The sequence below is a fragment of the Trachypithecus francoisi genome, unplaced genomic scaffold, assembly GCF_009764315.1.
Source record: "Trachypithecus francoisi isolate TF-2019V2 unplaced genomic scaffold, Tfra_2.0 Lachesis_group20, whole genome shotgun sequence".
Lineage (NCBI taxonomy): Eukaryota > Metazoa > Chordata > Mammalia > Primates > Cercopithecidae > Trachypithecus > Trachypithecus francoisi.
Window position 1 is genome coordinate 5,707,441 of NW_022681466.1, and position 24,382 is coordinate 5,731,822.

General features: G+C 56.1%; 1 protein-coding gene and 1 long non-coding RNA gene across 2 annotated transcripts in view; one reads left to right on the forward strand and one right to left on the reverse strand.

Annotated features, from left to right (window-relative positions):
- KIF19 (kinesin family member 19) overlaps positions 1-24,382 on the forward strand; it is a 31,896-nt gene that overhangs the window by 1,594 nt on the left and 5,920 nt on the right. The window contains exons 2-10 of the mRNA XM_033182036.1: positions 792-872; positions 16,501-16,611; positions 17,255-17,342; positions 17,650-17,786; positions 18,837-18,962; positions 19,373-19,567; positions 20,956-21,102; positions 22,350-22,472; positions 23,776-23,941. Of these exons, the coding sequence (XP_033037927.1) occupies positions 792-872; positions 16,501-16,611; positions 17,255-17,342; positions 17,650-17,786; positions 18,837-18,962; positions 19,373-19,567; positions 20,956-21,102; positions 22,350-22,472; positions 23,776-23,941 (1,174 nt within the window). The remainder of the gene's footprint in view (positions 1-791; positions 873-16,500; positions 16,612-17,254; positions 17,343-17,649; positions 17,787-18,836; positions 18,963-19,372; positions 19,568-20,955; positions 21,103-22,349; positions 22,473-23,775; positions 23,942-24,382) is intronic.
- On the reverse strand, positions 6,250-8,485 carry LOC117066636. Its single transcript, XR_004430431.1, has 4 exons — positions 8,463-8,485; positions 7,927-8,061; positions 7,325-7,518; positions 6,250-6,447 (listed from the first exon to the last, which is right to left on the reverse strand). It is a non-coding gene; the product is annotated as an uncharacterized LOC117066636 (long non-coding RNA).

A 24,382-nucleotide genomic window follows, 5' to 3' on the forward strand; every position in this document is an offset into this window, starting at 1 on the left:
CCCAGCTAATTTTCATATTTTTAATAAAGACGGGGTTTCACCATGTTGGCCAGGCTGGTCTCGAACTCCTGACCTCAGGATCCATCCGCCTCGGCCTCCCAAAGTGCTGGGATTACAAGCATGAGCCATCATGCCAGGCCTGAAGGAGTCTTCACTCAGCCAGAGGGCTGTTCATTCTACCCCCACACCCAGCAACTGTTTCCCTTTGATCAGCAGAACACATGTTCCCACTCTACCCAGTTCTTTAGGGAGCTTCATGCACAGGATGAGACCCATTTCGCACTGGCTGGAGGACAGACAGAGGTGGGGGCTCTAGGTGACACTCTCCTCAGTGTAGGAATGTGGTCACAGGCTGTTAGAATGATGGGGGATGTTCCCTGCTCCATCGCACCTACCAGGCCTCATCCCAGAGCCGTGCCTGCACCTACCCCTGCAGCACATCATTCACGGAAACACAGACAGGCTGCTCCAGTGCCGGTGCCCCAAGTTCAAGCCCAGGGGAGTTACGAGTGTTTTATTTGGGCATGAGGCTGAGGCAGGCTGGAGGAGCAGACAGCTCTCTCCCCTGGGGCTCTCCTGGAGGCCAGGGCTCCTGGGGAGACTCATCGACTCAGACACAGTCCAACACAGGACAACACTTGCTGTCCTCTGACCTAGGCAGAGTTTTCCTTAGGACAAAGGAGGCCTGAGATGGCTGAATGCTAGAGAAGCCAGGGGCTCCTGCCTGGGCTCTCTCTAAGGCCAGCATAGTCCTCTCCCTCTAATCCCAGGGGCTTGGTTTTCCTTCCCAGGTGGCACTTCGGGTCCGGCCCATCAGCGTGGCAGAGCTGGAGGAAGGAGCTACCCTCATCGCCCATAAAGTGGATGAGCAGGTATGCAGGGCCCTGCAGCAGGAGCTACAGTACAGAGGTCTGCTCAGATGGCTCAACTCACCTGGTGACGGCAGAAAGGGCCCCTGTGGCTTGCAGCACCATCCTTCCTCTACTCACTGAACTCTTGGCTGTGCTATTGATGACACCACCTAGGAAGCTGGGGGCCCTTCTTCCAGGAAGCCTTCCTAGATTGATCCAAGGACAACTGGGAGCTTCCCTAGCCTGGGTGGGTCCTGATCCTTTACCTTTCATATGCCCATTGCTTGACTTTCCCACCCTAATATGCCTACTACCCACAGAGCACATATGTATATGGTCGAGAGCTAAAACTCACCTCTAGGGTGTTCACATGTGGCAAAATTCTTGGCTCTCTGTTTGCAATCTTTGTCCTCATGTCACCAGGATGAGGAAGGCAGGGCACACAAGGCAATAAGTGTTTATCAAGTACCAGCAGCATGCTGGATACTGTGCTAGAAACTGGGAAACTGTGGTGAACAGAAAAGACCCTGTTCTGTCTCCATTACCTTAAGTCTAGTGTGGAGAGATGAGGCATTCATCAAAGAATTGCATCACAAACAAACATGAGTTTGCAGCTAACAAGGGCTGCAAAGAAATGCTTAGTGGCATGACAGTAGGTAAGAGGGGATAACACGTAAACCTGGAGGTCAGGGAGGGCTTCCTTAAGAAACTGTGCTTGACACTTTGGGAGGCTGAGGAGGGTGGATCACAAGGTCAAGAGATCAAGACCATCCTGACCAACATGGTGAAACCCAGTCTCTACTAAAAATACAAAAAATTAGCTGGGCATGGTGGCACGTGCCTGTAGTCCCAGCTACTCGGGAAGCTGAGGCAGGATAATCGCTTAAACCCAGGAGGTGGAGGTTGCAGTGAGCCGAGATCGCGTCATTGCACTCCAATCTGAGCGACAGAGTGGGACTCTGTCTCAAAAAAAAAAAAAAAAAAAAAAAAAGAAAAAGAAAAAAGAAACTGTGCTTGAGCTGAAAACATAAAGGGTGAAGAAGAGGTCATTAGTAGTGTGCAAGAACGGAGAAATGTTGACCTGAGGGGCTTGCATGTGCAAAGGGGCTTGCATGTGGTGAGAGGGACTGGGATGCAATTGGGTAGCTGAGAAAAGGCCAGTGTGGCTTAAGGACGAGGGAAAGGGGCAAGAGGTGTAAATGGGCTGGGCCAAACCACATACCCTGTAGACCATGGCCAGGATGTTTGTTTGGGTAGGCAGTTGAGGACTCATGCTGGGATGCACACAGGCACAGTGGTGGGGGCAACAGAGGCGGGCTTGGTGCCCAGGTAGGAGCATCATGGTGGTAGGCTGTGCTAATGGCTCAGAGAAGTTGGGTGGCACGGCACAATGCAGAGAAAGGCACACGGGAGCACCTGAGGCGCCTGGGCTCAGGTCCCACGGGCTGGACTCATGAAACCCTGTGCCCAGGATAAGCAAACCAGAGGCGGATGGCACACTTCCAATGCCTGCTTGCCTCTGGGCTCCCGAGGGCGAGGGGCCCACTCAAGCCTTTCTTCAGCAGTGATGGTGGAACTGTGGGCACAGCAGAGCCATGGGTAGCGCGTCCTCATTTCTTTTCCCATATTCCTTCTTGGAAAAGGGTGGGCTTCCTCAAAGACCTTGGGGAAAGCAGGGGATGACTGGGAAGACCCTGTCTAAATGGGTCAGGCTCAGCTGGAGCAGAATGAACGCACATAAACAGTAGTTTGAGGAGTTCTGCCATTTGTCAGCTGTGCAGACTTGGGTGGGGGGCGGGGGGGCGCGGGTTGCTTCCAGGAGCTTCAGTTGCCTCATGTGTAAGTGGAGATAGATGTCATGATGCTTTCTTTAGAGGGTCTTTTAGGCTAATGTATGCACTTGCTTACCCAGTGCTTGGCACGTAGGACATTTCATAGATGTCATTTATCAACATCTGTTAGAGACTGAAATTTCCCAGGGCTGCTGGATTGGCCCAGGAGAGGAGCCATAGAGCTCAGGAAGAGAAACCTCCTTCCAGGCAAAGCCACTCTGTTTGTCCAACTTGTCCCGAAGACATCAGGTCCTTGGGGTTGGGACAATGCTGACTCTTTCTGCTACTCCTGGCTCCTAGCCTGCGTGGGGGCTGATAACTATTAACTGGTGCTGATGGAAACGCTCCCTGTCAAGGGGACAGCCCATTGTGTGCCCACACATGGCAAACACTGGTTCCTTTCTATCCCTGCGTGTGGAGCGGGAGGGGCTCCCTCTCTGGGTCTGGCATAATCCAGCCAAGATACACCTCCACCTCCGAGAAGGCCTCCGAGCTGGGCCGTTCTAACAGGGCTGCTCCTCTGTCAGCTGGAGGTGCAGGGAGTCTTGTCTGGGTTGATACTGAGGAGGGCTCTCCATGCAAACTTCCTGTGGGCTTCTGGCCCTAAGCTCCTTCTGTCCCCAGTGGGTTCAAAGATTGGCTTGCACCAGGGACCCAGCCCAGCCCTTCTAATGGAGGACTGCAGTTTAGGAGCAGTCATAACTACCAGGCTGAGACTCTCCTAATAACAAATGGACATGGACCCCCCTTACCCTTGACCCCGACCTGACCAGTCCCCCCGCCTCCCGACCTTCACCCGACTCCAGTGGCTCTGTAGCTCGCCCACAGCCCTGGCCCACAGGGAGGCTCGGGGGTCCAGTCCTCATCAGCTTCACTGATGGGGCCAGCTGGCCAGTGGAAGCTCTGTCATTCCTCCTAAGGCCTGGAGGCCCCATGGGCAAGTGGGTGTATTTGGGAGCTGAGCCAGGACATGTGTATCCTGCGTGGGGAGAGGTAGACTGGGGATGTAGGAACCCACTAGGCTGGGCCACCATAAGAGGTCCTAGGACAGCCTGCTTTAGTCTAGGCATTGTTCTCCTGGGGACACTTCAAATGAGGGAGATTGTGGCAATGAGGCTTGGCAGAAGGGGACATTCCCACAGACGGAGGGGCCTCTGGAATAGGAGCCCAGGGTGCTTGGATTCTGGGGAAGCTGGAGTTCGGATTTGGATTTTTTTTTTTTTTTTTCTTTTTTCTTGAGATGGAGTCTCACTCTGTCGCCCAGGCTGGAGTGCAGTGGTATGATCTTGGCTCACTGCAACCTCTGCCTCCCAGGTTCAAGCAATTCTCCTGCCTCAGCCTCCCATGTAGCTGGGATTACAGGCGCGTGCCACCATGCCCAGCTATTTTTTCTAATTTTAGTTGAGACGGGGTTTCACTATGGTGACCGGGCTGGTCTCGAACTCCTGACCTCAAGTGATCCACCCACCTTGGCCTCCTAAACTATTGGGATTATAGGCGGGCACCATCTCGCCCAGCTGGTTTGGATTTTTAATGGGGATAGTCCAGGTGCCTTCGAAGGCCTGTGATTCCAGGGCCCCATTCAATTCCATTAGTAGTCACAATGCCTTCTTTAGAGGGTCCCTGTGGTTAACGTAGGCACAGTGCATAACACAGTGCCTGGCACGTGTCTACATAGGGGTTAATAAATGTGAATGTATCTCAAGGGCTGAAATATGGGATGGTTTCGGGTCCCAGAGGTAAACAAAACCTGGCCCTTGAGCCTTCCTGCTCCTTCTTCCTGTGTCAGAGCGCTCGGGACAGTTCCCAAATGGACACCTCAGTGTCTGTGTGTGTGTGTGTGTGTGTGTGTGTGTGTGTGTGTGTGTGTTCCTGGAAGTATGGTAGGAGCTCCATGTCTTAGTAGCTCCTGGGGTGAGATCAGACCCTAATGCATAAACACAGGAAGTGGGGAAGCACCAGGTAGGCCTGGTTTAATTTACCTCTGGGGCCCGAGAGGAGCCAGGGACAGCCTGAGAGGCTGGTGGGGCCCCAGCATTCCAGGTGGGGGAAAAAACTACAGACCAAACAGCCACCTCCTCCGTCCCCCATCCCTCCCAAAGCCTGCAGCCCGTGGGCCCTCCTCCCAGCTCTCCCAGGCTGTGTTTGTCTGCAGGATTTAAGTCAACTGACCATGTGTATAATCCCATCATTAGCATTTATCTGCTGGAAGTCCAACTGCCATCCCCCTCCACTCCCGAGGTGCTGTGGAGCCAGGGAAGGGCTCCCACCAGGCCCAACTGTGGGGCCGCAGCCAGGAGGGCAGGGTGAGAGTGGGAAGGGAAAGAGGAGTGAAGGCAGAAGGGCCACCGGGGGACATCGGGCTGGACAGTGGGAGTCCTGGGATGGAAAGGAGAAATGGAGGCAAGAGGAGCCCTGGGCTCCCGAGAACGGGGCTACACAGCCCGGGACCGGGAACCAGAGCACCCAGGCTTTCTCAGCCCTGCCATGTCATCCTGGCCGCATACTGGTGGGGAGGTTGAAACCCTCCGTGGGCACTCTGCTTCCTCATCAGAAGACAGGAGAACAGGAAACCTGCCCCACCCACCCTGAGAGCTGTCGAGAGGATTAAAGGAGATAATATAAGGGGGGTGCTGCAGCCTCGCAACTGGGAGGCTGTTGGGAAAGATACATAAAGTATAAGGTGACAGATGTCAGCCCGAGCCTGGGAGTGCTGTGGGAACAGCTGTCTTTAGCCCACCTGCCTGCCTGGGGGCAGCGAGGTGGGAAACTCCCTGCACACTGACCATCTGGACGCTGCTTGGCCCTGTTGCCCCAAGAGCTGAGCTGGGGGAGGGGGTTGGGATTCTTTACCTCTCCCCACTTAGCCACCCCGCTGTGTCCCCAGCCCCTCCCAGCCCCAGGCAGCCACTAAAGTACTGTCCATCTCCATATTGCCCATTCTGGGCATTTAATGTGAATGGAATCATGTAGTATGTGGTCCTAATTTTTTTTTTTTTTTGATACACAGTCTGGCTCTGTCACCCAGGCTGGAGTGCAGTGGCGCTATCTCGGCTCACTGCAACCTCTGCCTCCCGGGTGCTAGTGAGTCTTCTGTCTCAGCCTCCCGAGTAGCTGGGATTACAGGTGTGTGCCACCATGTCTGGCCAATTTTGTATTTTTAGTAGAGATGGGTTTCATCATGTTGGCCAGGCTGGTCTCAAACTCCTGACTTCAAGTAATCCACCTGCCTTGGCCTCCCAAAGTGCTGGGATTACAAGCATAAGCCACTGTGCCCGACTGGTCCTAATGTTTTTGAAGTTCAAGTTCATTCACATTATAGCTCCTACCAGAACTTCATTCCTTTTTTTTTTTTTTTTTTTTTAAGAGATGGGGGTCTCACTTTGTCACTGCCACCTTGAATTCCTGGGCTCAAAGAATCCTCCCACCTCAGCCTCCTGAGTAGCTGGGACTATAGGCACATGCCACAATGCCCAGTCGATTTTTAATTTTTAGTAGAGATGGGATCTGGCCATCTTGCCCAGGCTGGTCTCAAACCCCTGGGCTCAAGCAATTCTCCTGCCTTGGCCTCCCAAAGTGCTGGGATTGCAGGTGTGAGCCACTGTATCCAGTCACCTGAACTTCATTCCTTTTGCTGAATAATGTCCGAGGTGTGGATTCACTGTGTTTTGTTTATCTTTTCATCAGTTGATGGGCCTGTGGGTTCTCACTTTTTGGCTGTTGTGCATAATCCTCTAGGTTGCAAGGATCCTTCCACTCAGCGTCTGGATGGGTACAAGGAAGGGTGCTTGTTAACATGCAGATTTATGGGCCCATTTCCCCCCAGATTCTGACTCTGTGCGTGTGGGAAGTGCCTGAGAATCTGCATTTTTATAAGCTCCCTGGGTGACTCTGGGGAAGGTATCTGCAGACCCTTTGAGAGACACAGCCCTAGTATATTCTCGGTTATACATGCTCCCCATCCTAAGCCTCCAGGTCTCAGAATCCTATAACAAGGTGGGGATCTGACCAGGACATCGGCCAGGCGTGGCTGTGTCCTAAGCAGCCAGCTGGGCATAAAGCTAAGCTTTATGAGCTCAGCAGGGTCAACTTTGGCCTTCTCCATCCAGCCTGAAGGCTGACAGGCCCCAGGGACACCCTTCCTGGGATAAACGTTGCCTTTACTGAGGACTCCCAGGATGGTATGTTTACAACTAGAAACATGACTAGCAACAAATTCTCCTTTAAAAACAACAACAAAAACAAAACAAAAAACAAAAACAGAAACAGCCTTACAAGGGTGCTATCCACTTAGAATCAGGTTTTGTTATGGTTTTTTTTTTTTTTTTTTTTTTTTTGAGACAGAGTCTCGCTCTGTCGCCCAGGCTGGAGTGCAGTGGCCGGATCTCAGCTCACTGCAAGCTCCGCCTCCCGGGTTTACGCCATTCTCCTGCCTCAGCCTCCCGAGTAGCTGGGATTACAGGCGCCCGCCACCTCGCCCGGCTAGTTTTTTGTATTTTTTTTTAGTAGAGACGGGGTTTCACCATGTTCGCCAGGATGGTCTCAATCTCCTGACCTCGTGATCCGCCCGTCTCGGCCTCCCAAAGTGCTGGGATTACAGGCTTGAGCCACCGCGCCCGGCCTTTTATGGTTTGTTTTTACCTGTAAGAATGAAGGGGCTGTGGCCTGGCCCCCTGGGCTGCAGATAACGCCAGAGCCAGATTCTCTGCTGAGGCTTCCTGAGTAGGATGGGGGTGTTGATATAATATGATTTCTTCTCTCAAGGCTACAGCCCTGTTGGTCCTCCTGACTTCTAACTGGGAAAAACTTGAGGCCCAGAGAAACGTTGGAGCTTCCTAAAAGTCACACAGCAATGTCAAACGGAGCCTCATTTGTGGCACCCCCTCCCTCAGGGATTTTTGCCATTAGCCTTGGAGGCTGCAGGAGGAATGATCTAAGTCAGTGGTTCTCAACCAGGGCAATTTTGCCCCCAGGAACACTTGGCAGTGTCACAACCAGGGGGAAGGGTGCAACTGGCATCTAGTGGGTAGCGGCCAGGGATGCTGCTCAACATTCTACAATGCACAGAACTGCCCCCACAGCAAAGAATGATCCAGCCCAAAATGTCAACAGTGCCAAGCCTGAGAAAGCCTGGTCCGTGCTCAGCCATTTGAGGGCCAGAAAGAATCCTGTTAAAACTGCAGAGCTGATAAATGCAGCTGCAGCTTAGTAGTGTGACATGCTATGTGCAAAGTATTTCTCACCTAGGAGATGCTTGGGATGAGCCTGGTCCCCTGATGGGGACGCAGCTTATGGATGAGACCTCCTTTCCCTGGCCTGAGGCCCCCACTTCCCTACAGGATCTTGAGTTTCCAGGCTCAAAGACTCCATCTGGAACTCTGGAAAGGTCAAAATCTACATTGAACTAAGAGCAGGGCTGGGAGAGGAGGCCATGGAGGTGGAGTCTCAAGCCAGAGCCACCCGTGACCTTCAGACAACCTCCAGACACTGCCAAGTTCACGGTGTCCTGGGCCTCTCTCCTTGGCTTTGTATTTATTGATTGATTTATGGAACACAGTCTCACTCCCTGGCCCAGGCTGGAGTGCAGTGGCGCCATCTCAGCTCACTGCAACCTCTGCCTCCTGGGTTCAAGCGATTCTCATGCCTCAGCCTCCCAAGTAGCTGGGACTACAGGCGCCCGCCACAACGCCCAGCTAATTCTTGTACTTTTAGTAGAGATGGGATTTTGTCATGTTGGCCAGGCTGCTCTTGAACTCCTGACCTCAGGTGATCCACCCACCTCGGCGTCCCAAAGTTCTGGGATTACAGGCGTGAGCCACCGTGCCTGGCTCCCCTTGGCTTTAGATGAGCATCTTCTCCCTGTGTCTCTTCCTAGTGGCTTCCCTCTACGCAGATCTGTGCCCAAATTTCCCCTTTTTATAACGACGCTCGTCATAGTGGATAAAGGGCCCACCCTGCTCCAATATGACCTCATCCTTCCTCAACTGATTACGCCTGCAACAACTCCATTTCCAAATAAGGTCACATTCTAAGGCACTGGGCATTAGGACTTCACAACATGAAATCTGGGCGGGGGGCACAGTTCCACCTGTGACAAGCGGGTGTTCCCCCCCCAGCCAGGCAGCTGTTTGTCCACTCGTGCACTTGGAGAGGCATGGTGGGCAGGCTGGGTTCTGAGACCCACAGCTCTGAATCTGCCCAGCTCTGCACTTGGCAGTACGGCTTTAGGTAATTTACTTAACCCAACCAATTCCTCATCTCCAGGCAAGCAATAATAAGGGTGCCGGGCGCGGTGGCTCAAGCCTGTAATCCCAGCACTTTGGGAGGCCGAGACGGGTGGATCACGAGGTCAGCAGATCGAGACCATCCTGGCTAACACGGTGAAACCCCGTCTCTACTAAAAAATACAAAAAACTAGCTGGGCGAGGTGGCGGGCGCCTGTAGTCCCAGCTACTGGGGAGGCTGAGGCAGGAGAATGGCGTAAACCCAGGAGGCGGAGCTTGCAGTGAGCTGAGATCCGGTCACTGCACTCCAGCCCAGGCGACAGAGCGAGACTCTGTCTCAAAAAAAAAAAAAATAATAATAATAATAAGGGTGTCCTCTCTTTTTTTATTTGTTTATTTTTGTCTTTTTGAGACAGAGTCTCGCTCTGTCACCCAGGCTGGAGTGCGGTGGCGTAATTTTGGCTCACTGCAACCTCTGCATCTCAGGTTTAAGTGATTCTCCTGCCTCAGCCTCCCAAGTAGCTGGGACTACAGGAGCGTGCCACCATGCCCGGCTAATTTTTGTATTTTTAGTAGAGATGGGGTTTTGCCATGTTGGCCAGGCTGGTCTCGAACTCCTGACCTAAAGTGATACACCCACTTCAGCCTCCCAAAGTTCTGGGATTACAGGCATGAGCCACTGCGCCTGGCAAGAGTGCCCACTCTTAAGCTGTCAGGGAAAACACACGCCAAGCTGTTGGCACTGTGCCTGGCACAATCACCACTCCCCATAAATGGTAGCTTTATTCAGCACATGTCCCTTGGACATCTGCTGTGTGCCAACCAGGGGAGTCTTTAGAGGGAGGCTCAGAGGATGTAGAGGAGCCTCCCTGAGTAGGGACTGCGTGTGCTCATGGGGGTGGGGGGTGCCTGGGTGGGTGAAGTACTCGTGTGCTGGCCTCTGTGGATGCACACATCAGTTCTCAGGTCTGTGCAGTGAAGATCCCTGGCATGGAGGATAGAAGGTGAAGCTGCAGCCCTCTCTTCCCAACCCTGTGTTTCTCACAAGAAACCCCGGTGATCTGAGCTGAGAACCAGTGCCACAGCCTGCCCATCGCTTCTTTGCCTTGCTCATGTAATTGTCCAAAATTCTCTCTCCATTCCACATCTCTCATTCTTTAGGACTCAATGCTAGTGCCACCTCTTCCAGGAAGTCTTCCTCTAGGGGTGGGATTAGGTGCCTCCCTGTACTCCCACACTTTCCTGTTTATTGAAATGATCCTTGAGTGTCGGAAGGCAGGAAACCTGGGCTCCCTTTGTACTCTCTCCCTGGAACCTTGCTCAGCAAGTGTGTTGACCTGGCCTGAACACCCCGTGCTGGTCTCCCGGGCAGCTCAGAGCACCTGTCCCCACCCCTCCCCAGCTCAGCTTCAGCTCACCTGGTGGAGGGGCACAAGGGCTCCATTGTGTGCTAGAGGGGACAGGAATAGGGTGATGCTCTCGAGGGTGGGGTGGGGGTTGGAGCCCAGACAGATGGAACCCAGACAAAGCCCTCTTTAAGCGGGGATCGTGGCAGCTGTGCTGACTGTACTACAGGAGCCTGGTTGGCTAAAGGAACCAAATGCCCAGGACACCGTGAACTTGGCAGTGTCTGGAGGTTGTCTGAAGGTCACGGGTGGGATGGTCATTGGTGCATGCCGCTCACCCTCCCTGGCACTGAAGGCCCCTCTCCCAGGGGGTGCTCTTCAGGCCACTGGTCCTGCCTGTGTCCACAGGACCACTGGCATTGAGATAAGAATGGGAGCAGCTGGCTGGGTTCTGGTTGCGTCCCATAGGAACCTGTACTGGGGAACTCGGAGCCAGGTTTTACCTTCAGTCGGGTGGGACACTAGAGCAGGGCTCATGCTGCTAGCTTTGGGGCCTGGGACAGGGTCCAGATCCTGGAAGAGGCTCACTGTGACCACCTAGCTTTTGATCAGCTGGCAGGGAGCCTGAGGGAGTGGCCTCATTCTTTTCCCTGCACAAAGCCCCCTGGTCCGTCCTATCTAGAGCTCTCTCCTGTAGCTGGCTGACCTGGAATCCCATCTGATTGGGAAAGACTTCCACATGAGGCTGCCAGGGTCAGGCCTCCTGGAAAGCCGCCTCCCTCTCCCCTCCTCCACTGAGAATCCCAGAAGGGGCCTTGCTGGATACCTGGTGGTGATAGGTTAGTTTCGATGCAATGAGCACAGGTGTGAACCTACCCTAGGAGTCCAGGTGGTGAAGGAAGGGGGTTTGACCCAGGGCACACGTAGAATGCTGCGGGAGTCTGGTGGGAGCCCCAGGGCTGTCATCCTCCTGGGACTGGGCGTCCTAAATCTGCGAGCTCGATCTGGGTGGACCCAGAGGGACCTACGAGGACCTCCTGGATCCACGGAGCCCGGCTGTGCTCACAGCTCTGCTGCCTGCTGCCCCCTCACCACCTCTCCTCACCCCTGAGCGGCCACCCTCATGCCTTGTCTGTTCCCAAGCCCTTTTTGGGACTGTCACCAGCCCTGGCTCCCCTGCTGACCCAGGAAGGGAGCATAACCCCTGTCTCTGCTTCCATGGGGCACCGCTATAACAGCCCACCCTCCTCAGCGCCCTGCCCGCTGTTAGGACTCGGTTTACCTCCTTGGACAGTATCTTATTCCCGGTTGAATTAGGTCAGGCTAATGCGCACTGTGGGTGTTGGGGCTTCCTGGAATGACAGGAACTACTGAGGGACGGGGTGGGAACTCCCCTACCCACCCCACCCCACAAGGCCCCCCTGGGAGGAGGGGTGGAAGTGTGTGCGTGAGAGGCGGTTTAGGAGGGTAGGCGGAGTGCCAGCCAGGACCCAGACTGCCAGGCCCCAGTCCTGGCTCTGCGATTTCCTAGCACCATGACTTTGTGCCTCAACTTCCCCGTCTGAGAATCATCATCGTGATGACTCAAGGTGAAGGGTTCAGTTACAATGATCATGGTGATTCTGTGCTGGGAGGAGGGGGCTGGGAATGAAGGCTGCCCATGCCCTACCTCCCTCGCCCCCTTCCCTCCCACTGAAGGAAGGGACCCATGAGACACCCTTGCTGGCTGAGGCTGCCGTCATGCACTCCGTTCAGCACCCATGGCCCCAGGGAGTGTCCTCCTCCTCTGTCAGATGGGACAGCAGCATGATCCACCTGGGGCCCCACTGGGGCCCCAGGTGGATCATGCTGCTGTCCCATCTGACAGAGGAGGAGACGGAGGCTCAGGCAGGTTACACCCAGGCCTGACTGCCAATAAGAGGTCACAAGGGCCTCAAGTGCCTGCACTGATTCTCCTCATGAAGAGCACAGTGGTGGCTCGTTTTCCCCTGGCTGGCACGAGCCAGGACCCCAAGGAACCCAGGCATCCCCAGGCACAGAGCAGCATTTAGAGGTGCCAGCTGCTTCTCAGGGGGCACCTCCATGGTGCAGTGGTTGGGGGTGGTGCATGAGAAGGACAGGGACTATGGTCCAAAGGGACCTCAGGCAGGTGCAGGGCCCGTGGAATCCCAATGACCTTCTCCATGGTGAGGGTGGGGTTGTGGGCCTCGACTTGATGGCAGAGTCATGGGTGCAGGCAGCAGGTGGCCACTGTCAGTCTCCACCCCTGCCCTCTTAACAGCCCCTTGAACAAAGACTGTTGAGCTCTCAGCACATGCGCGGCCCTGTGCCCAGGCACGTTACACATTGTTCCAGGGTCTTCCCAGCCCTGCAGGTGGATCATGCTGCTGTCCCATCTGACAGAGGAGGAGACGGAGGCTCAGGCAGGTTACACCCAGGCCTGACTGCCAATAAGAGGTCACAAGGGCCTCAAGTGCCTGCACTGATTCTCCTCATGAAGAGCACAGTGGTGGCTCGTTTTCCCCTGGCTGGCACGAGCCAGGACCCCAAGGAACCCAGGCATCCCCAGGCACAGAGCAGCATTTAGAGGTGCCAGCTGCTTCTCAGGGGGCACCTCCATGGTGCAGTGGTTGGGGGTGGTGCATGAGAAGGACAGGGACTATGGTCCAAAGGGACCTCAGGCAGGTGCAGGGCCCGTGGAATCCCAATGACCTTCTCCATGGTGAGGGTGGGGTTGTGGGCCTCGACTTGATGGCAGAGTCATGGGTGCAGGCAGCAGGTGGCCACTGTCAGTCTCCACCCCTGCCCTCTTAACAGCCCCTTGAACAAAGACTGTTGAGCTCTCAGCACATGCGCGGCCCTGTGCCCAGGCACGTTACACATTGTTCCAGGGTCTTCCCAGCCCTGCAGGTGGATCATGCTGCTGTCCCATCTGACAGAGGAGGAGACGGAGGCTCAGGCAGGTTACACCCAGGCCTGACTGCCAATAAGAGGTCACAAGGGCCTCAAGTGCCTGCACTGATTCTCCTCATGAAGAGCACAGTGGTGGCTCGTTTTCCCCTGGCTGGCACGAGCCAGGACCCCAAGGAACCCAGGCATCCCCAGGCACAGAGCAGCATTTAGAGGTGCCAGCTGCTTCTCAGGGGGCACCTCCATGGTGCAGTGGTTGGGGGTGGTGCATGAGAAGGACAGGGACTATGGTCCAAAGGGACCTCAGGCAGGTGCAGGGCCCGTGGAATCCCAATGACCTTCTCCATGGTGAGGGTGGGGTTGTGGGCCTCGACTTGATGGCAGAGTCATGGGTGCAGGCAGCAGGTGGCCACTGTCAGTCTCCACCCCTGCCCTCTTAACAGCCCCTTGAACAAAGACTGTTGAGCTCTCAGCACATGCGCGGCCCTGTGCCCAGGCACGTTACACATTGTTCCAGGGTCTTCCCAGCCCTGCAGGTGGATCATGCTGCTGTCCCATCTGACAGAGGAGGAGACGGAGGCTCAGGCAGGTTACACCCAGGCCTGACTGCCAATAAGAGGTCACAAGGGCCTCAAGTGCCTGCACTGATTCTCCTCATGAAGAGCACAGTGGTGGCTCGTTTTCCCCTGGCTGGCACGAGCCAGGACCCCAAGGAACCCAGGCATCCCCAGGCACAGAGCAGCATTTAGAGGTGCCAGCTGCTTCTCAGGGGGCACCTCCATGGTGCAGTGGTTGGGGGTGGTGCATGAGAAGGACAGGGACTATGGTCCAAAGGGACCTCAGGCAGGTGCAGGGCCCGTGGAATCCCAATGACCTTCTCCATGGTGAGGGTGGGGTTGTGGGCCTCGACTTGATGGCAGAGTCATGGGTGCAGGCAGCAGGTGGCCACTGTCAGTCTCCACCCCTGCCCTCTTAACAGCCCCTTGAACAAAGACTGTTGAGCTCTCAGCACATGCGCGGCCCTGTGCCCAGGCACGTTACACATTGTTCCAGGGTCTTCCCAGCCCTGCAGGTGGATCATGCTGCTGTCCCATCTGACAGAGGAGGAGACGGAGGCTCAGGCAGGTTACACCCAGGCCTGACTGCCAATAAGAGGTCACAAGGGCCTCAAGTGCCTGCACTGATTCTCCTCATGAAGAGCACAGTGGTGGCTCGTTTTCCCCTGGCTGGCACGAGCCAGGACCCCAAGGAACCCAGGCATCCCCAGGCACAGAGCAGCATTTAGAGGTGCCAGCTGCTTCTCAGGGGGCACCTCCATGGTGCAGTGGTTGGGGGTGGTGCATGAGAAGGACAGGGACTATGGTCCAAAGGGACCTCAGGCAGGTGCAGGGCCCGTGGAATCCCAATGACCTTCTCCATGGTGAGGGTGGGGTTGTGGGCCTCGACTTGATGGCAGAGTCATGGGTGCAGGCAGCAGGTGGCCACTGTCAGTCTCCACCCCTGCCCTCTTAACAGCCCCTTGAACAAAGACTGTTGAGCTCTCAGCACATGCGCGGCCCTGTGCCCAGGCACGTTACACATTGTTCCAGGGTCTTCCCAGCCCTGCAGGTGGATCATGCTGCTGTCCCATCTGACAGAGGAGGAGACGGAGGCTCAGGCAGGTTACACCCAGGCCTGACTGCCAATAAGAGGTCACAAGGGCCTCAAGTGCCTGCACTGATTCTCCTCTGCTGCCCCTGCTCCCCTCATCCTAAATCCTCCAAACTCAAGCCCTCCCACGCGTCTTTGAATGTCTCCCGTTATTTCCACGAGTCTGGCATTGACTCTGTCCCCACCCCTACCCTGGACTAGGGCCCCCAGCAAGGATGCAGCGTCCTTCCTCTGCATCTCTGTATAGAGCTCGGGACAAGGCTCAGCACACACCAAGGGCACAGGGGCAGAGGCGGGGTCAGAGTGGAAAATGGGTCCCTCAGTCACCTTTGGAGGAGGGGAAGAACCCGGCCGGGACCCTTCTGTGTCTCAACACACATGCCAGGAGGTGTGCACACCTGCACACACACACACACACAGTGCTGCCACTCCTACCCTGCAGGGAGGGGAGCCCCAGCTGGGATTGGCCCACCCATGCCCTGTCCTGGCTGCCAGCCCAAGCCCCTCTGCCCCCCTTCCACTCCCAGCTCAGGCTCAAAGCTGCAAAGGGCCACTGGTGCAGTTCCCTCACCCCTCTCAGTCGCCAGCAGAGCTCCCCAAGCCCAGCATGCTGACCTCACCCCTCACCCAGCTGCCTGCGACTCTTTGCCCTGCCCCAGGGTCTGCCCTGGAGGGGTGAGGCGGGGCAGGCAGGGCTGTAGCGAGGTGGATAGGAGTCAGTGGACTTTGAACTCAGAGCCTGGTTGGCACCCTGGGTCTCCCCTTGCTGATGTGTGACGACCTGGGGGGTGTGACTCCTTTGGACCTGATTTCCTCATCTGTAAGGTGGGAGTCATAGCTGGCCTTAGCCTGGGGTCATGGCTGGGGTTGAAAGAGACTGTGTGAGGCCAGGCATGGTGGCTCATGCCTATAATCCCAGCACTTTGGAAGGCCGAGGCGGGTGGATCACTTGAGGTCAGGAGTTTGAGACCAGCCTGGCCAACATGGAGAAACCCCATCTCTACTAAAAATACAGGTGGCATGCGCCTGTAGTCCCAGGTACTTGGGAGGCTGTGGCAGGAGAATCGCTGAACCCAGGAGGTGGAGGTGGCAGTGAGCCGAGATCACGCCACTGCACTCCAGCCTAGACAATGAGCAAGACTCCGTCTTAAAAATAAGTACATAAATAAAAGACACTGTATGTGTGGGTGCTTGCAACAGGTCCTGACACAAAATGAACCCTGACAGATGCTCTCCATTCTGCTGTTGCTCCTCTTTGGCAGAGGCCGCATGGGGGGTGGTGTCGCAGTGAGGGGCAGGCCCCCAGGGTAGCCTGGGCATCACCTGTGTGTGCTCTGCTCCCCTGGGGCTGCACCCGCCTTGCAGGGGTAATTGCTTGTTGTCAGGAAGGTGTCCCCTTTGGGTATCCAAGGCCAGGTGATGGCAAGCCTGACCCGACACGGGAAAGCTGAAGAGGACAGGTTTGGGTTGTGGCTCTGAGACCTACCTCCAGTGGAACCTGGGACCTGGACTTCGGCCTCTGGCCCCTCCCACCCCTTGCCCACGTCCTGGGCTAGGGTCAGAGCCCAGACAGGCTTTGTTACCTCTGATCGACAAAGGGGTTAACTTTGTTAATCCCTGAGGGTTGACCTCATGGGGACCTGGGGATCCCAGGTGACCGTGGGCCTCCCTCCGGGGACCTTTGCAGATGGTGGTTCTCATGGACCCAATGGAGGATCCCGACGACATCCTGCGGGCACATCGCTCCCGGGAGAAGTCCTACCTGTTCGACGTGGCCTTTGACTTCACTGCCACCCAGGTGAGGGAGGGCCTGGGCTGAAGACATGCAGGAGCCCCTCCCCACCCTTAGCCCCACTCAGGAGGGGCCCTCCAGGGTCCCTGCCTTTGAACCTCAGCCTCCACTCCACCTGCTCACCCTCTGTTCCTTGAGCCCTCCCCATTCAGGAAAGTTCTCATGCACACAAGGCCCACACACCTGGCCTCTTACACGGATGCACTGGCGTTGGCACTCAGACACCACCCTACACAGGACACCTCGCTTGGCTCCTACCGAGCCGGAAAAGGAGCTTGAAGGCCATCTGGTGCGAGGACAGGGACAGAGGGTGGGTTTGGCGAAGCTGACACCCTCCTCGGGGACCCCCATTTTGCCCATCTGCGGGATGCTTCCAGGAACAGGTGTGATGCATCCTCAGGGCTGGGGGCCAGGAGGCAGCTGTGCAGGGAGGCGTCTCAGGTGTCCTGGGCTCTCTTTCAGCCTGGCGTCCTCCACTGTGAGTGTAAGCAGAGACATTCCCTCCCCCACCCCACCCCCCACCCCCACTCACCTTGGGGCTGGGGCTCCAGGGACAGAAACCTCTCCTATCAGAGGTCAGGACGAGCCAGTGGGTGCCTGTGCTGTGACCCGCCTGTGTCCCGGCCCCGACAGGCTTCCTTCCTCACAGGAGATGGTGTATCAGGCCACCACCAAGAGCCTCATCGAAGGCGTCATCTCAGGCTACAATGCTACTGTCTTTGCCTATGGCCCCACAGGTGAGGGGAACGCCCAGACGGTGGGCGAGGACTGCAATGCTCCTGTGATCCCCATCACCCTCCAACTAGTCCAACCCCAGCTGGGGCAGGAATCAAGGATGTGGTCGCTCCAAATCTTACCCAGGGCCCTCCAGCCCCAGAAGCCCCATCCCGAGCCAGGAGCATCATCCTCCCTGCTCCCCACCACCTCCCTGGCCGTCTGAGAGGGCCCAGCCTTGAGGACAAACCCCAGTTTCCAGGAGTGCCTGCCCAGCAAGGCCTCCCTCCCAACTCCACCCTGGTCACCCTCCACCTTGGTCTGCCCCAGGCTGTGGGAAGACCTACACCATGCTGGGCACAGACCAGGAGCCCGGCATTTACGTTCGGACCCTCAATGACCTCTTCCGAGCCATCGAGGAGACCAGCAATGACATGGAGTATGAGGTCTCCATGTCCTACCTGGAGGTGAGTCCCCCAGCCTAGGCTCATATGGGGGCTGGCCTACCTCCCTGGGGCTGGTCACTGGGCAGCTTCCCAGGGCGCTCATCACTGCTGCCCTCCCACATGCCTATTGTGAGCTCTACTTTACAAACATTGCAGGCTCATCAGAGAGGTTAGGCAACTAGACCAATGTCACACAGTAAGCGAGGGGGCGGGGATTCAAACTCCGGACCCTGCAGCTTCTGCCCTGTGCCAGGCTCACCACCTCACCATCTTCACGGGCCCATTCCTTAGAGCAGACCCTGTCTGCCCTGCCAGGCTGCCTCCAGCAACTCTGTGTGTGTGAGTACAGTGAAAACTGAACATATACATACAGGCTGGAACCTATGGGCCTTTGCCACCCAGCCACAGCCTCCTGGTGCCCACCCCGTGGGAGTCTATCACCAGACAGTGATGGGATATCAGAGGCTGGGGAAACACACAGAGTCCAGAAGAGGTGGGAGGCTGGACTTCGTCTGGCTCCTCCAGGAGCTGATAATCTCCTGGGTGACATCTTAAGGAGGCAGTGAGGCAGAGCACCAGCAGCTGCTGGCCAACAAGGTGTTGATTCAGCCAGCAAGACTCGCTTTATGGGGTGGGGGTGCCCCCAGAAAGAGCACAGGGGTTGCCTAGCAATGAACAGGGCTCCTCACCGGGTGGGAGAAAGGGGTTCTGGTCATTGGTCAGGTCCCCATGCAACTAGGTCAATGTCACACAGTAAGTGAGGGGGTGGGGTTTCAAACTCAGGGCGCTGCCCACTGCCCACCCTGTCTGAAAAGGAGTGATCCTTGGTTTTGAAGCCTCCTGTAACCATGGCTCCAGCAGCCCGACGTTTCCTGTGGATGCTGAAGCCCTTGACCCCACAGGAAAGAAAGGGCCTTTCCTCCTAGTCAGGGCTCTTCTGAGAGGAGCCCGGGCTCAGGAAGCGTGAACTCTTGTCCCTTTCTTGCACAAAAGGAAAGGGGACTCGGCCTTGACCTTGATCTCTTGCCCTTAGACTCCCTTCACCCATCCCTCCCCGAACTGTCCCATCAGATCTACAATGAGATGATCCGGGACCTGCTGAACCCCTCCCTGGGCTACCTGGAGCTGCGGGAGGACTCCAAGGGGGTGATCCAGGTGGCCGGCATCACCGAAGTCTCCACCATCAATGCCAAGGAGGTGAGTTTTGTATGGCCAGCCAGGAGCCACTGAGAGGAAGCTCACCGCCCGAGGGGCAGGAGGGGCAGGGACTGAAGCCACGGAGCTGCTGCCCACTCAGTTGAGGCTGGGACAGATAGGCAGAACCCTGAGTGGCAGCAAGGAGGGGACTCACACTTGCCCCAGTGCCCCCACCACGCTGACCCTGGGAGGGTAACCAGGCAACACTGCCTCTCCATTTACCCAGAGACCCTGTCCTCCAGAGAGCCAAGCTCACCCCAGGCCTCTCGGCACATGGAGCCCAGCCCATTCCAGCCTGCCCTTTCCCAACCGCTCAGAAGTAGGACCCTCCCTGCCAGTCCCCTCGGGCTCCTCTCTGCTGGAGCATCTCCAGCAGTCGCTAAGAGCTGCCTCTCCTCCCTCCCACCCAGGTCATGCAGCTGCTGATGAAGGGGAACCGGCAGAGGACCCAGGAGCCCACGGCTGCCAACCAGACGTCCTCCCGCTCCCACGCAGTGCTGCAGGTGGCCGTGCGCCAGCGCAGCCGGGTCAAGAACATCTTGCAGGAGGTGCGGCAGGGCCGCCTGTTCATGATCGACCTGGCTGGCTCGGAGCGTGCCTCCCAGGTGAGGCTGGGACCTGGGCTGGGCAGAGGAGGGAGGGCTGACCCAAGGAGGAGCGGAGGGCAGGGACGGTGACTCCCATGCGAGGCCAGCACCACAGGTACAGGGGAGAAAGATTGGGAGGTGGGGACAGGGACGCTGGCATCTCAGCTTCCTAGGAGTTGGAGCGGGGAGGATGTCACAATGAGGTGGCGGGGATGAGTGGAGACCCCTGGGTTAATGAAGTGAGGAACGTCCCAGAAGAGCAGGGTAGGGGGAAATGGGGTAGGGCGTCCCAGGAAGAGCCAAGGGGCTCTTGTGGGAAGGGGAAGGAGGATGTGGGTTTCTCCAGGGAAGGAGACTGGCTGCCCTAGGAGAGAGATCCGGGAAGACAATGATTGGGCCCAAAGGAGTAGTTGGAGGCAGGGAGAGACAAGTATCCCCTGACTGGGGGGCACTTGGGACATCCTGGGAGAGGACCCAGCCAGTCACATCACGAAGAGGAGAAGGTCCCCGTCACCCACTTCTGGCAGCATCTTTGTCCCCTCTCATGAAGCCCTGCTTGCTGGGCTCTGCAGCCTTGGTGGCGGCACCACCCCGCTGGTGTAGGTCTGGGCTCCCGCGTGCAGGCAATCTTGGGGGTTTTATGGTCACCTGAGCAATGAGGCTGGGTGATGTCACCATTGCTGGCACTGGAACAAATGCAAGGGGAATGACAGCACCAGAAAGAATGAACAGTCTTTCGTGTTTGAACATGTGGGGTCGGATCTGAACAGGGCAGTTTCAAGAAACTCACCCCTCCCATCCAGTAAAGCCTAGGGGGCTTTCTGGAAGGCATACAGAGGAGAGGCCTGGGAGGAGAGTGCCCTTCAGCCACTGGAGCCAGCTGGTCCTGGCTTCACCAGGCTGGGCAGAGCCACCTCCTACGGAGAGCTGCAGGAAGGGCCTCCTTGGCTTTGACATGCTCCTGCAGGCCCAAGAAAAGGAGAGGAACCTGCCCTCCGCCACCATGCACATTCTGCACGCATGTGCATGTACTTCCCTCCTTGCTCCCTGGAGCACCCTCTGGAGTGCCTGTGGTCCTGCTGGCTCCCAACTGGGCTGCCTGGAAAGCAACCTCGCTCCCATCTCATCCATGGCACTGTGTGTCAGGCTGTGCCACGCACGGCACCTGCCCTGGAGAGAACCGGCCATCTCAGCCCTCCTCAGAAGCTGTCAGCCCATCACTCTTGTTCAGAGGCCTCCGGGTCTCTTAACCTTCTCCGATGCGCTCAATGGCCTTGGCGGGAGGACGGCCACAAGGTCTTTGGGGATTTATTACCCAGGATCACCAGGTCATCGATGGGGTGGCTGGGGAGAAACCCAGTCCCTGGCCTCATCAGGCCACACTTGTGCCCTTTGCTCACCCCCAGACACAGAATCGTGGGCAGCGCATGAAGGAGGGGGCCCACATCAACCGCTCACTGCTGGCACTGGGCAACTGCATCAACGCCCTGAGCGACAAGGGTAGCAACAAGTACATCAACTATCGTGACAGCAAGCTCACCCGACTCCTGAAGGTACCAGCCACAGCTGAGCCTGGGCACTGGGCACCAAGGGTGAGGCTGCCAGATTGAACAAATGAAAATACAGGGCACCCAGCTAAATTCCAACTTCAGGATACACAGCAAAATTTATTTTAGTGTAAATACGTCCCAAGCAATATTTGGGATATTCTTATACTAAAACAAATTAGTTGTGTATCTGAAATTCAAATTGAACTGGGTATCCCATATGTTATCTGGCAACCCTAACCAAAGGCTGGGCAACGGGAAGGGAAAGGAGCCCATGATACCCCCACCCAGGGCTGTGGGTCAGAACCGTCTAGATTTGGGGGTGCAGGTGGGCAGTCAGCCTCATAGCCCCACAGGTCTGGTGTTTGGGGGTGGCCTCCTTTGTGCAGGGGTGTCCTTGGCCTTAAATTATAGCGGCATCACTGAGCACCCACTCCTGGCTGGACTCGGATTCAGTACTTCACTCTCTTAGCTTCTTAGATCTTGTCAACAACTCTATGAGTGTGAGGGATTACATTTGCAGATGAGCAAACTGAGGCACAATGCAGTCAGGTAATGTTCCTAGGGGCTCACACTAGTAAGTGCTGGAAGTAAGATCCAGTCAGAGGCCTCTCTGGTCTAATATCAGAGTCACCGCTTACTTAATTAACATTGCCATCAGCTGCTGTCACGACTACACCTAGAAGCCGGGGAGGTGGGGACAATTGCAACAGGACTGTACCCTTAAAAAGCAAGGAAGACCCGGCGTGGTGGCTCATGCCTGGAATCCCAGCACTTTGGGAGGCTGAGGCAGGTGGATCACCTGAAGTCAGGAGTTCAAGACCAGCCTGGCCACAATGGTGAAACCCCATCTCTACTAAAAATACAAAAAAAGCCAGGTGTAGTGGCAGGCGCCTATAGTCCCAGCTACTTGGGAGGCTGAGGCACAAGAATTGCTTGGATCTGGGAGGTGGAGGTTGCAGTGAGCCGAGATAGCACCACTGCACTCCAGCCTGGGCAACAGATCACCCTGTCTCAAAAAAAAAAAAAGAACTAAAGAGGTGAAGGAGCTTTTTTAAGTTTACACAGCTGGTAATTGCTGGAGCAGGGCTTTCTTCCTCCCAAGCCTCACACCATATGACGCTCAGCAGCCAGGTCCCTTGAGTGTAAAGAGAGAGAGAGATTGCACTCGCCAGGGAGGGCATCGTGAACAGCCTGGCAGGAGGAAGGCCTGGGGAGGCAGTTCCCACTGACCACAGCCACCTCCCATCCAGGACTCTCTGGGAGGAAACAGCCGCACAGTGATGATCGCTCACATCAGTCCTGCAAGTAGTGCCTTCGAGGAGTCCCGGAACACCCTGACCTACGCCGGCCGGGCCAAGAACATTAAGACTAGGGTGAGGGCCCCTGGATTGTCCACCAGGACACAGCTTCCTGGGCTGAGATTCAAGCCCCTGGGCTGATCCCTGCCACCCCACCCTACTCTCTGGAACCAGCCACTGCTGCACTGGCCTCATTCCCTAGCTGATTGTCACCTGTACACTTTCCCTGCACCTCCAAACCCTGCTCCTCTGCCTGGAAGCCGAGAGCTCCCAAGGGTCCCCGCTTCCTCCAGTCCCAGGATTGTGCTCCCCCTGCCTCACCCCCTCTTCTCTTACCTTCCTCGTCTTCAGAGGCTCATTTAGACCTTTGCATTTCCAAAGCACCTCTTCATGACGTGAAGCAAGGAGGCAAGCTTCACTGAGCCCTTGCTCAGCCCTTTCACGTGCTACCTCCTTTGATCCTCAAAAAACAGCAGTGTTATTGCTGTTCCCATGTACAGATTAGGACAGCAAGGTTTAAGGAAGTTAAGTGACTTCCCAGCTGGTCAGTGATGACGCTGAGGATGGAAACTAGATCTGCCCCGTTTCCAAGGCCGTGTCCTTACCTGTCTGTAAGCATGTCGGAACCCTTGCCATCCACTTAGAAATCCATTTCTGCCTGTTCATGTGCAGAGGAGTGGGAATGGAGACATGTATGTTAGCATGCAGGGAACATTCTCCCAACACCTAACACTTACAAGCTGCTGTCCTGAGGTCTTTAAGTTTTATTCTAACCCCTCCATGGGGGATGGGAGACACATTCTTGAAACAGCTCATTGATGGTTCAGAATATTACTAATAGCGGGTAAATGATGCCAATGGTAGGTGCTGGGGCAAGACAGGAACAGGAGGTGAGGGTGGGCTGTTGGGGTCCAGTGGAACTCTCTGGAGACTGTAAGTGGGACCCTGAAGGCTGAGAAAACATTCCAGAAGGGTAGGAGCAGGGAGGCTGCAGGTTCCAAAGGCAGGAAGGGGATAGCATCTGTGGTGGGCATGGGGGGAGCAGGACAGGTCTTCGACTGGAGCGAGATGTTCATGCAGGAACGGTGAGTCCAGAGGAAAACAGAGAGATGGGAATGGCCCTTCAACAATGGGTGGAGGAATGAGGACGTTCCCTCATTCCTTCAGGAAGCTACTGAAGGTTGATGAGTTCTAGTAGTAACTGTGACAAGAGGTTGCGGAAGTGGAGGAAAGGAGGCCATTACTATCACCTAGAAAGACTGGGAGAGGCAGGGGGAAGAAAGGCAGCCCCTGCAGGTAGGCCTTGGTGAGTGCACGGAGGCAGGACCTGGTACCTGGGGTGACTGCATCCCCTCCGCTCTCTACATGTTCCCTGCAGGTGAAGCAGAACCTGCTGAACGTCTCCTACCACATCGCCCAGTACACCAGCATCATCGCTGACCTGCGGGGCGAGATCCAGCGACTCAAGTGCAAGATTGATGAGCAGACTGGGCGGGGCCAGGCCCCGAGCCGGCAGGATCGGGGTAACATCCGCCACATCCAAGGTGCGCCTGTGGGTCTGTGTGAGTGGCAGCCCCCTCCAGGCAGCCTCACGTTGCTCTGGGATCAGGCCATGTTGTGTTCAAATCCAGAATCAGGCTCTTTCTGGCTGGGTGGTTGGGCTAGGCACTCACCAGCTCTGAGCCTCCTAGCATTCAACTGCTAAATGGGGTTGTGATCTCTGCTTCAGACAGTTGCCAGAGATCACAACCCCATTTTACAACCCACCTTGGAAGAGTAGGTGGGATCCCACAAGGGAGAGGCACATGAGCAATGAGTTGTGCAGGGCACACACTAAGGTCTGTGGCGTAGGACTGTGAGGTCATGCCTGCAGCACCGGAATGGGCTCTGTTTCCTTATAGACCTGCATATTTGCTGTGATGGTTTTCCAACAGACAGTAAAGCTTCTTTTAAAAAAAAAAAAATTACTAATATAAAGAGAGAGG